Here is a 12,717-nt window from a genome sequence, read left to right on the forward strand (position 1 = left end):
CCTTGCATATATTCAACAAATAGGTATACTGTACATAGGTACAAGGTACAAACGGTAACAAAACAGTAGCTTAGATGTTTGTAATATATATAGGAATGAAAACAGTGTAAAGATTCTGAATGCATGAAATTATTGTTTTCCCAAAATAATCTCTCCTCAGAAATTGCATAAATTCAACAGAGAACTATATCCCCAATTCAAAATTTATATTGTAAATCAAACTATTATCTATCTTGTTATAGAGGTTGTGCATAATGAGATAGACATCATATATATCATCATAGTATATAGTTAGTTCATACATCACCAATCACTGACTAGTGACTACCGATAAGTTATTTAATTTTTTTAATGATTCACATTTCACATAAAATATATTTCACACTTAAAATAACTAACATCCAATCATTCTAGGATTCTAGCAGTTGGTCTTTGAAAGCCCTAGCTGAATTTCCTCGGAGAAGAAAAATCAATTTTTTTTTTTTGTTGTTGTTGGTGGATATAAAAGGATCGAGCTATTACCAGTGTTGTAAATAACGGTACGAGGCTATCGGATGGACAGAGTACTGCTAAGTAATTAATTGGGAACAATCGAGAATAATCGGCTATAATAGGAAATAATCGACCAATTAATCAGAAAAATCTGTGATGATTTGACTACCGCCAATAACTAATCGACCGATTAATCGGTCTAAACGGACGTTTTTTACAACACTGGCTATTACCCTTATAAACGTAAATATTACATATAGCCCACTTTCCACTAGTGGAGAACTTGGAATTAGTGTCGGCTGTTTATGGGTATTAGTGTCGGACATTAGGCGACACTAATCGGACTGATACTAATACTTTGTAAATAGCCGACACTAAAAGTAAGGCATTAGTGTCGGCTATTTATTAAAAAGCCGACACTAATAAGTATTAGTGTCGGTTTTTTAATAAATAGCCGACACTAATGCTTTTTTTTAAAAAAAAGAAATAAATTTCAAAAATTCACTATAAATCATAGAAAATTCCAAAAAAGAAATTTTTTGTTCTGGGATGCTCATATATTTTTGCTGAACTATATATAAAACTAAGATATCAAATAATTCATCATAATTTACAAATAACACTCACTAAATAAAATATCATCCAAATTGCTCATTTATCGTTATTCTTATAAATGGTTTGTGCAAGAAAGTTGAAATTGAGAAGGCAATGGATTATCTACATGACATGATTTCTAAAGGGCATCAGCCTGATGTTGTAACCTATAACATTCTTATAGATGGATTATACAAGAATGGTGAAATTGAGACAGAGTGGATTTTTTACATGACATGATGTGTAAAGGGTATGAACCTGATGTCGTGACCTTTAACACTCTTATAGATGGAGGTGGTGTAGCGCTGCAGAGTTCACAGAGGCAACTTCATCTAGGCAACGCCTGGTGTCGCGAGAGAGAGGTGGTGTAGCGAGAGAGCACAGTTGACGAAATGAAACAGCGCCATCTTCTGGTATTAGCCTAGAAGAAGCGGCTAGGTTTGAGAAGATCAGATCGGAGAGAAGCGTGAAGCGAAGGCTGTGTTTTAAACCCTAGGCGTGCGTTTGAAAGAGGTGCGCGGGACTTAAAATGAAATTTTTTCAGCTTTAGTGTCAGCTGTTTATAAATAGGCGACACTAATAACTGAGAATTAGTGTCGGCTGTTTATAAAAAGGCGACACTAATGTATTAGTATCGGCTATTTATAAACAACCGACACTAATACTTAACAATTAGTGTCGGCTATTTATAAACAGCCGACACTAATACATTAGTGTCGCCTATTTACAACCAGCCGACACTAATTCTCAGTTATTAGTGTCGCTTATTTATAAACAGCCGACACTAATACTATTAGTGTCGGCTTTTTGTAAACGACCGATACTAAAGTATTAGTGTCGGTTTTTTAAGGCAACACTAATTGTATGTTCTCCACTAGTGTTCGTTGGCATAGAACCATATTTGAAAAATACTCCCATACACACATATATATATAGTTTCTACAAAATGATGCCACAAGCAAGCAAGGGCAGATCTAAGGCTTAGTCAAAGATGACTAAGCCAATTCTATAATTTTAATTATACGTATAGAAATTTAATTGATTTTTTTTAACTCTTTATATACTCTAGCCATGCTTAATAAATAACAAATATTTAGTTGTAACATAGTGGTTAAAGTTTTATTTTGTGGTTGAGAGATCTTGAGTTTAAATTTCACTCACTACAATTGTGCATTTTAATTATCAGCCACACCTATTAATATATTTTAGTTCCGTCCTGATTACAAGGTTTATTATTTGGAGTGCAAATAAAGATGTAAGGTAGGCATCTCAATTCTCAAGACTCAGCTAGCCCGGCTCTTGCATTCGGGCAAGAAAATTAAGGTCTGATTTGTCGTCCTGTTATATTCTTGATTAGATCCCACTCGTGATTGTTGAAATGCATTTAAATTAATTGATTTTATTTTTTTCTTAAGAATCAACATTTAGTTTAATAGATGTAAGCAATGAACAAGTTCATTGTGAAAGATATTACAAGTTTGAAATAAAAATGTAAAATTATATTTATGAATATTTTAAGATGGAAGACTTACTTTCCTATTTATATGTGAAAAAATAGTTAGATGACAATAAAAAATGAATTACGCTCAACTTTCCTATTTAGTTTTATTTTTATTTTTTTTTCAAAAAAATCATAATTCCAAAAAAAAAAAAAAAAAAACTTTTAGGATCGGTTTTTATTTAAAAACCGATCCTAAAAGTTTTTGTTTTTTTTTTGTTTTTTTTCGAATTAGGATCGGTTATTTTAAACAACTGATCCTAATAGTAGTAATCTGGATCGGTTGTTTAAAATAACCGATCCTGATGTTTTATTGAAGCTAAAAAAAATATTTTTATTTATTTGACCAGCTTCCATATATATTTTGCTGGCTAGCATCCTAAATTTCTTTTTTTGCACAGTAAGAAGCAATAATCAATTAAATATCATATACACATTCTAAATTAATTATCATACACATCTTAAACTATTACAAAAAATTCATGTACTTCATACAAAGTTTTGTGAAGCATTACATATTATAACAAGAAATTTAAATCCAAAAAAAAATTAATTAACAAACATACAATTGACTAATTGGGCTATTTCTTCAATTAACACACATTTATACAATATACACATTTATGCAATTAATGTAAAGCACAACAATAAAAAAATCAATAATTACCTCTTTTGCAATCACATCACTTGAGATTAAAAAAGACCCTAAAAACAAAAACAAAGTTAACAATTAGATGGAAAAACATTTTCCAATAAAAAATACAAAAAAAATGTGTTTTAAAAGTATAATAATGAGAAAATTAGATAAAGCTAATACCATAATAGTTGATCGGCCGGATGATTAAGTAACTTGAGAAAGATGTCCTCAAAACTGTAAAACAATATACAAACACCATTAATTAATTTTTGAAACAATAAAAAAAATTAAAAACTGGCACAATTGAGCCGGAGGTGCGAGAGGCTCGGATCTGAGAGGAAGAGACGGAGAGAAAGAGAGAGAGAGACACGGAGGAGAGGGAGAGACGAAGACAGAGAGAGAGAGAGACAGAGTACTGAGGATTTGAGAGGGAGATACGGAGACAGAGAAAGAGACGCTCAATTGAAAATGAGAGGCGCGAAATGAAAATAAGAAGAACCCTAGCTAAGCTGGTTATATAGGAAGTTATCATTAGGATCGGTTGTTTATAAAGAACCGATCCTAATAGTATCATGATCGGTTTTTATAAAAAAACCGATCCTGATACTAATTTTTTTGAAAAAAAATAGTATCAGGATCGGTTTTTTATTATAAAAAACCGATCCTGATACAATTTTTTTTTTCAAAGTTGGTTCTGCAAAAAAACAAAAAAAAAAAAAAAAAAAATTAATCAGGGTCGGTTTTTTATAAAAAACCGATCCTGATATAGTATCAGGATCGGTTTTTTCTAAAAAACCGACCCTGATTTTTTTTTTTTTGCAGAACCAACTTTGAAAAAAAAAATTTGTATCAGGATCGGTTTTATTGCGAAAAACCGATCCTGATAGTATCTGGATCGGTTTTTAGCAATAAAACCGATCCAGATAGTTTTTTTTCTTTTATTTGGAAAATCTTTTCATATGGTTATGTTTAAATAAATATAAAAAATTACATATTAGAAATATAAGTTAATTATTTAATAGAAATTTTATTTAATTTTCAAATTCTACTTAAATAATATTAAACAGCAGATAGGTACTATTTGACATTGATATTTCATTAATGTAATTTTGATGAAAATTAATGTAATTTATATTATTAAAATTTATGTGATAATATAATTAATTATTTGACATTGATATTTTATTTTGAAGTCATTTTGACTATTGAATTTTTTTATACAATCATGCATGATGCTTCAATGACTTGTGCCATATAATAATATACATAGGACTTGAACCCTTGTTGTGTGGGGTTGTGAAGGAACGAATACAAACATTAGCATTTGGTCGATCGGAACCGTTAAAATGAAAGAATGTCATATTAATTTCACCATTATAAAATTTGATACAATTTGGGATTCATTTACTAGTTCATCAAAGCAAAACAATATAGCAACATCGCACGGCCGTAAATAGTTTACGTTGGATCAAGACTTACAGTTGTCGGGCCTTCGGCACTTTTACGTTATTAATGTTCCATGTTATATCTTGATCATTTTAAAAATTATTACATGTCATTTAATTACAGACCCACCGTTGGATGATCATGCAAAAATGAACGGTCTGCATTCCATTTAACTATCTGGATCGGTTTTATTGCTAAAAACCGATCCTGATAGTATCTGGATCGGTTTTATTTCTAAAAACCGATCCTGATACAATTTTTTTTTCAAAGTTGGTTCTGCAAAAAAAAAAAAAAAAAAAAAAATCAAGGTCGGTTTTTTATAAAAAACCGACCCTGATTATTATTATTTTTTTTTTGCAGAACCAATTTATAAAAAAAAAATTGTATCAGGATCGGTTTTATAAAAAACCGACCCTGATAGTTCACAAATTAGGATCGGTTGACTGAAAAACCCGATCTAACTAGTTTTTAGGATCGGTTTTGTTCAGAAAACCGATCCAGATAGGTATTAGTATCGGTTGTTTCATATAACCGATCCAGATAGGCCGATCCTGATTCATGTTTTTCCACTAGTGCTAAGTGCTCTTTAATGTGTATGATGTTCAGAGATTCCAGAGAGAGATCTTTCCATGGCGTCCATATGCTTATATAGGCTTTGATTGGGAAGTTAGATCTGTAATCGCTGTTCTGGCAGTTTCTGCTTGCGGATGCCTGCGTCGCATGTGGTTTGGATGTAAACCGCACGGACAGCATAACTATCTGTGGTAGCACTTCTGAGTCGCATGCGGATGAAGGCATCCGTACAGTTGAGGCTGAATGTCAGAATTACATCATTTTATGGTTGTTTTAGCTCCAATATCATTGAAAATATGCAATTCTCTAAAATCAAGTGAAATAACAAAAATGAATCTGATTCTCTATAAAATAAGCAATTGTAACTCGATAAATGACAATAATATATGCTAAGTGATAGGAAAAATAACGACTTATTTCACCCCCATCAGATATCACAACTCTAAAGATAATAGTAATTAAGGACTTGACCTTGATTCTTAATAATTTATTTTATTCAAATATACACAAGGAAATATGGTTAGATTGCCTCAATGATGTCAACTTTTTTTTTTTTAGAGAATAATTGGAGAGCAAGAGAGAATAATTAGATTATCTGATTATTATCAACATATACCATTTGCTTGAATAAGCAAATGCACACAATAAATAGTAAATGAATTTTAAAATAATTATATGGATAATTCTTGAATAATCTCTTAGACTTTTGACTAAACAAAATACCGATCGTTATATATCTACCGTTAATAGAAAACTTAAACTGAATTTTTGAGGCACTAAACGACTTTTTTTTTGTAATTATGATACTTTGGATGCTTGAGGGTTCTCCTCAGATAAAATTCAGATCTGTCTCGCCCCCCTTTTCCGAAAAGTGGTCATACGCGCAAATCCGATTTTGCTAGCCAAAGTTATGGTTGTTTAAAGTTTTTTCAAAACTTGAACTTTGGAAATTCATAACTAATTGTAGAAAAATCCAAATAAATTGAAATTTGTGTCAATTCTGTGTATTTTTGAATGCTCTATATGCTGGTGTAATCACTTTTGCAGTTTGATCCTTGTATCAGTCTAGACTTGTTGATTTACCAGAAAAGATCAAATTTGATATTTTTAGTGCATTGCACTATACCAGTGGCCTTTGCTTAGTGCTTGGTTGCTGAGTTTGGACTTGGTACCATACTAGAGGTCAGTCTAGGGTGCTTTTTGTATGGATAGAGATCTAATTTGAGGTTTGAACATATTTTAGTAGCTCTAAACTACTATTTTAGTACCAGAAATAAAGAAAAGAAGATCAAAGCTCCAAGACATCATTTAATCAAATTTTTTGAAATATCAATAAGTTGCCAGAGCTTGAAATTTTTTGAATCAAGGCTCCTTAATTCGTGTTATCTTTAGACTTGTGATATCCAACTGACAAATCAAATCAAAGTTATAAAAAGTTACGACATCACTCATAAATATATCAAATGTCTTATTTTTTGGCATACACTCTAATAAAAAAAACTAAAATTATTTAAATGAAAATATTAAGATCTCTAAAAAAAATAAAAAAATAGAGGACCACCCAGCAGAGGATCGGTCAGGTCTCTAGTGGACCGCCCTTGCCCCGGACGGTCCTCTATTTTAGTGAACCATCTGTGTCCCGGGCGGTTGGGGCAGTTTTGAAAAAAAGAAACGAAATTGGAGGCAGATCTGTAAATTCTTTTTTTTTAGGGTTTTAATAAAAATGGCCGGATGATTTTGTTGGGTAGGACACAAGACTAGTAAGTAAAATTTTCTAACCTTTAGAGTCGATCTTACTACAAGACATGTAACTAATTTTACATAATTTATGGTTCATGCCGCATGCATGAGCGTGCAAAGTGTTAGAACTCTTTATCTTTTTATCAATTGAAGCGAGCGTTAGAGAATTGTCAGTTTCATGTCTCTCTTGGTCATCGCCTTGCGAGCTTCCACGATAAATAACCTCAAACGGTTAACACCAAGGTGTTAGTCAAGAGACGAGGAGAGAACAATTAATGCTAATCTATCGTTCGATCTTCTGTCCGTTCGATTTTGTGTCCTTGTTCACAACTTCAAACACTTTGAATTGATCTTGCACAAGACGATCAACACAATCTCGCAAGTCCTTTCAACTCAAATCTCAATTTTGAATCAGATGAGAGGACAAGGAGACTTGGATCCCCAATTCAATTGGGAGGGTGAGAGGAGGCTCGGTCGACACTCACACTAAGGAGGTGGTGGTCGCCAGCGAGGTGCAGTCAAGTTGATCTTAATTAACATTTACATTTTGAGAGGCTTGACAATGCTACCAAGTGAATCTTAATTAACATTTGTGAGAATAAAAAAACAAGTATGATTTTTTTTATTAATAAATAAAAAAAATGCATTGACAATCTTTTAATACTTTCACGCATTAAATGATGCATGGAATATTGTGTTTTCAATGTATGAACAAAATTTTTTTATTTAAAGGTTTTAAGTGACAAGACAAGTCATATCAAATTGGATCAATGCAAAATGACACTTTTCACCACTTGACATGCATAAAACAAGACTCTGTGACATGCCGCCTCCAAATGGTGTCGCATTAAATACCAAAGTTATATCGTTCCGACTTCGAAACAGGGAAATTTTTTAACGAAAATAGAAAGAGTATATCTTTTTCATAAAATATAGAAAAAATCTAACTTATTGAGTCCGTTCCAAAATTTTAGATCTAATTCAATGATTCAGATCCACGATCCACGGTTACTTTTTTTTTAAACATTAGAAAATGAGAATATGAGTGCCATATTTAATCAAGTCAGAAGTTGATCAGACTTATTGAGTTGGATCCAACTTTTTTTCTTTTAAAATATGGTCACTTCCACTGTTTTTGCGGAATTAAAAAAACAACTTAGATCGGACTCAATGAGGCAGATCCAATCACCTGATTTTCTATGGCAGCCTTCCACTAGTGCCTAGTTTAAAAAGAAAAAGAAAATAACCGTGAATTTGAACCATTGATTCAGATTTTTCTATATTTATTGGAAACGAGGTACTCCTATTTTATACGTCTCAACTTAATAATTTCTATAGATAAAAAATTTCCTCGAAACAGACCCACCCTGCTACTCTGATTTGCAATTAATTATCACACCTTTGACACAAATAGCATCTTCGGTACCATTATTAAATAAGTAAATACATATGCTAGCTAGTATATATGCTACACTTACTGATCATCACTAGTGAGAAACCTACGTACAGTTATTAATGTCCCCTATTGATAAAACCTAACTCTACAAATTACATTTTACTGATTGATGAAACTGTTATCTTCACATACTTGAATCCAATTGCCAAAATCAAAAGATCGAGGTGTCCAAAGAGTCCAACAAGTCCCACCAGTTCTCTTCTCGGGTCTGATTGCTACTTGCCGAAGGCTCGGCACTTGACACTGTCCCGAGTGTGGTCTCTTCAGTCGTCTCGGTAGCATTGTTTTCATTATTCTCGTTATTTGAACAAAATGAGAACTTGGAAGTGCATCTGGTAGTTTTTGCTCGGACTAGGATCAACGGTTTGGATTCAATGAGATTATGCTTGTGTTGAATTTTCTTCCTAAGGCATGTGTTCCAGTAGTTCTTGATTTCATTGTCAGTTCGGCCTGGGAGTCTCCTTGCAATTAGAGACCACCTGAAATAAAATTGTGTGCGCAATTTCAAATCCAGAGCCCTTGAACACTACCATTAAAAATATAAACAAATACAAAAATTTCCACTTAAAATGAATGTCAAAGGCTTAGAAATTCAATTTTTTTTCCTCTGTCGAAATGTGCAGAATAAACTTGAAGTGTTCAAAGTTGATTTTTGACAATAAAATCAGCCTTTGATCTAGTGATAAAATTTAAAACATTCTTCTCTACGTAAGGTCACGAGTTCAAAATATGAATGAAAATTCTTTATTAATATTGAAATTTGGAAGGTTAGCTAGATCTCTATCTTTTCGCTCTCAAAAAAAAAAAAAAAAAAAAATTACTTGTTTCCTAAGAGATTGTGAAGCCTTATGATGAGGTCCTCTTCGTCAGAAGATATGTTGCCTCTCTTGATGTCAGGCCTTAGATAATTGAGCCACCTCAGCCGGCAGCTCTTCCCGCATCGTTTTAAGCCTGAAGATTAAATTTTTTTGGCATCCTCCCTCATGAATTAGCTTTAAAGTAGAAAAACAAAAATATAAAGGAAAGAAAGAGAATTGGATATATATAGGTTGTATCTAACCTGCATTTTTCGATATGCATTTCCATCTGCCTTCTCCATGATCTTGTATGTAGGTTTTGAGTATCCTGTCTTCTTCCTCTGTCCATGGGCCTCTGTTTGTTTCTTCTTTTCTACAGCATGCTTGCCTCCCCATTAGAGGGAGAGGGAGAGAGAGAGACAGAGAGAGAGAGAGAGAGAGAGAGAGTTTGATATTATTGATACTGTGGCCTTGCTCATGAGCTTTATCCAGCACTGGCGTGTTCTTATCATGAGCTAAGAAAGTCATGGATCATTTGTTTGTAGTAGTTCAATTGTAGTTTGTAGAATATTAAAAATATAACGTGGTCCAGGCGAAGTTAAAATAGCGCAAGCCTGGATATATAATTCACTGCGAGGGAAAGACATTCACTCGTTATAAACGCCTCGTCAGATTCGCCAGCCAATACTACAATAAAAAGAATTAAATTTTCCCTTACGTGAATAAATAGACAACCGGTCATTTTTTTAATTATGACGAATAAATCAGTTAGTTTAAATAAGTTCTCATTATAATTTAGAAAAGTGTTATCTCAAAAAAATAATTTAGACAATTAATTGTAAATAAAATGGGCAATTAAAATTGCGGTTTGAATATTTTACGAAATCTTGTTAAATAGGGTGTAGAATTTGAAATTTATTATTTTTTATATTAATTAAATTTTCGGCATTTATTCTAATCGTGTAGAATTAGGTGTTATATTAATTGAACACTGACAAGTAAATTTATGATTATATTAATTGCACACCGACAAGTAATCTATTATTCCTAAGATTATTTGTGTACAATAATTTGGTCTTATTTATATCATAACATCCTTGAAGACAAGAGGTACTGTCAATACCTCCGCAAGGTGTGGTTTCTTTTTCTTTTTTGAAATCCTGACAGAGGTTGACCAAGAGTTACAGTACAACTAACATCCTATTACATCATCTAGGCATCTTAAATTTAATTGAAATGACTCTGTTTCTAGCAATATTTACACCACATCGTGTGTTCCACCCAAATTCTATCTGATAAGACCCTTGGTGTTACAATTTCATCCCTAAAGATTTTGGAATTCCTCGCCTTCCATATATGCCAGCATGTGCAGAGCACCAACTCTCTTAGCCTACTGCAATTGACCTGAGCCCGAGAAAGGAATGACTCCCATACCTCAGCTATGTCCACTGCCTCTTGAGTAACATCTGTAATCGTTGTAGGAGCCATTTGCCTCAGCCGAAACCACACTTCTTTTGCAAACTGACATTGAAACATCAAGTGTACCGTTGTTTCAAGGTGGCACACTTCGCACATCACACATCTCGGCTCACAATTCATGTTTCTGGCTAACAAATTCGCATGGGTTAGGAGTCTCTCATTTAGCATAAGATACCCAAAAATACGAACTGGTTCTCCCCTCTCCTTTGAGTACACTGTAAAGAGATTTTGAAGAGTAAATTCTCTTGCAATTCCAATTCCACAAGATAGTATCTTGTTCTGTGTTGAATGAGATAGCAGAGATCTTTCCTTCTTGTTCAGGGGCAATTTCTGACACCAGCTGAGTTGCCTCTCGGATTGAGATCCGATAGTGAATAGGTATTCTCTCCGCAGTCCGTATTATGGGCTCACCACACCAAGAGTCGAACAAGAAAGATATCTGCAACCCATCCCCAATCCTCCAGCTTGTTGACCATAGGAATATATCCTTTATACTATGTAGCTGCTTCCAGAAGAAGGAACCTTCTTTGGTGAAAAGTTTAGGTCCCTATATGTGATTTGCTATTGCATGCAGCTCCTGTACTGTTGTTACCCAGAGTGAGTCAGGTTCGTGATAAATTCGCCACCACCATCTACAAAGCAAGGCTCTCTTCTGAATTTTTAGGTCAGGTATACCCATTCCTCCCCATTTCTCGCAAGGTGTGGTTTCAAAAACACAAATCATGTATAACTCACAAATATATAAAATAAGAACCAAACATCAATTCAAAACAATAATTATAAAGAGAACATCCAAGTAAGTAAACTAACACAAATTCATGCTACAATCTAAGCCCTTAGAGAGGATATTAGTCTCTCATGGGTGCGATAAAAAAAAACATCAATGATAGAAAACAAATAAACAATACAAATAAAATGAGTAAATAACAAAGGGAAATAGAATACACCAATTCCCAAGCTAGACCTCAGTTCTTCTTTGCAAGTTCTCTCGAAATTTTCCAAGTTCGTTTATCCTTCGATCCTTGAATTCACTTGAGAATAATGAGAAGAGTGGAGGAAGTGGTTAAGTTCAATGGAGGAGAGTGGTAGAATCCAAGATAGGTCCTCAGATGGCTGCTTATTCCTTTTTTATGAACAAATTTGTGACTTGGGAAACAATCAGACACAATCTGAAAGTGAATCGGGCAAAGATAGTGTCATTAATGCAGAAAATCTGCTGAAATTATGGTTGGTATGGCCAAGTATATGCGGTCCAGGAAAGCCGCACCAAATCCTGCGCCGTGAAGATTTCCAGGTGTGCGGGCAGGGTAGGCCGCTCTGTAGGCCATAGAAACTCTCTGTCTTTTGGGGGGGGGGGTCTTTCTTCTGAACTGTGCGGCCAGGTGTGCGGGCAGGGTAGGTCACACACAATTCATGTGCTTCTTCTTTGGCCGTTCTGAGAGGTGTTGGCTGGAGTTTGTCTGTTTAATTCGAGGCTTCTTCTAAAGTGGATGTGGTTCACACAAAGTGCCCTAGAGACCGCACCAATGATGCAAATGCTCCAAAACTGCAATTATATCGAGCGAAAGGTAGTAACTTGGTTCTTGGTATAATTCTAAACTTTAATATTTGCAAAAACTAATCATTTGAATTTACCAATATTTTATTCTTCTACCAAAATTATGCCCTCATTTTGTGGTGATTTTTCTTTTCGTCCCCCAAGTTTGGAACAAGTTTGGGCTAGAAAGTTATGGACCTCATGTGTTGATATCATGCAAAATTATACTATTCTTTTTGTTGCTTTTATTTTTGTGACGCTATTATATTTATCCTTAATACAAAACCGGCTAGTTATAGGTAGTTAACTATACCCAACCGTTTTAATCCAAAAGTGCAATTTCATACTCTTGGTTCAATCCTTCCATGACATGAACTCACACTTGTGATGTAAACTCGGCCACTTTATCGGATAGCAATTAAAGCAATGTAAAGTCATATTCTCTAATTGAATTAACCATATTCTCTT

At 33.7% G+C, this 12,717-nt stretch overlaps 1 protein-coding gene across 1 annotated transcript; it reads right to left on the minus strand.

The window, feature by feature from the left end:
- Positions 1 to 8,469: 8,469 nt before the first annotated feature.
- Positions 8,470 to 9,676, minus strand: LOC144574364 (transcription factor MYB1-like). The gene is made up of 3 exons (XM_078324319.1): positions 9,497 to 9,676; positions 9,258 to 9,387; positions 8,470 to 8,915 (listed from the first exon to the last, which is right to left on the minus strand). Exons 1-3 carry the CDS (start codon positions 9,627 to 9,629, stop codon positions 8,588 to 8,590), a joined length of 591 nt encoding a protein of 196 aa, XP_078180445.1. The 5' UTR covers positions 9,630 to 9,676; the 3' UTR covers positions 8,470 to 8,587.
- Between the last annotated feature and the right edge of the window lie 3,041 nt (positions 9,677 to 12,717).

The sequence above is a fragment of the Carex rostrata genome, chromosome 22 (genome assembly GCF_964058835.1).
Source record: "Carex rostrata chromosome 22, lpCarRost1.2, whole genome shotgun sequence".
Lineage (NCBI taxonomy): Eukaryota > Viridiplantae > Streptophyta > Magnoliopsida > Poales > Cyperaceae > Carex > Carex rostrata.

Coding starts and splice junctions, on each gene's coding strand:
- LOC144574364 (XM_078324319.1), bottom strand. CDS start 9,629: ATGGGGAGGCAAGCATGCTGTAGAAAAGAAGAAACAAACAGAGGCCCA. Junction 9,388..9,496: donor ATGCATATCGAAAAATGCAG/GTTAGATACAAC, acceptor TTTAATCTTCAG/GCTTAAAACGATGCGGGAAG. Junction 8,916..9,257: donor CACAATCTCTTAGGAAACAA/GTAATTTTTTTT, acceptor ATTTTATTTCAG/GTGGTCTCTAATTGCAAGGA.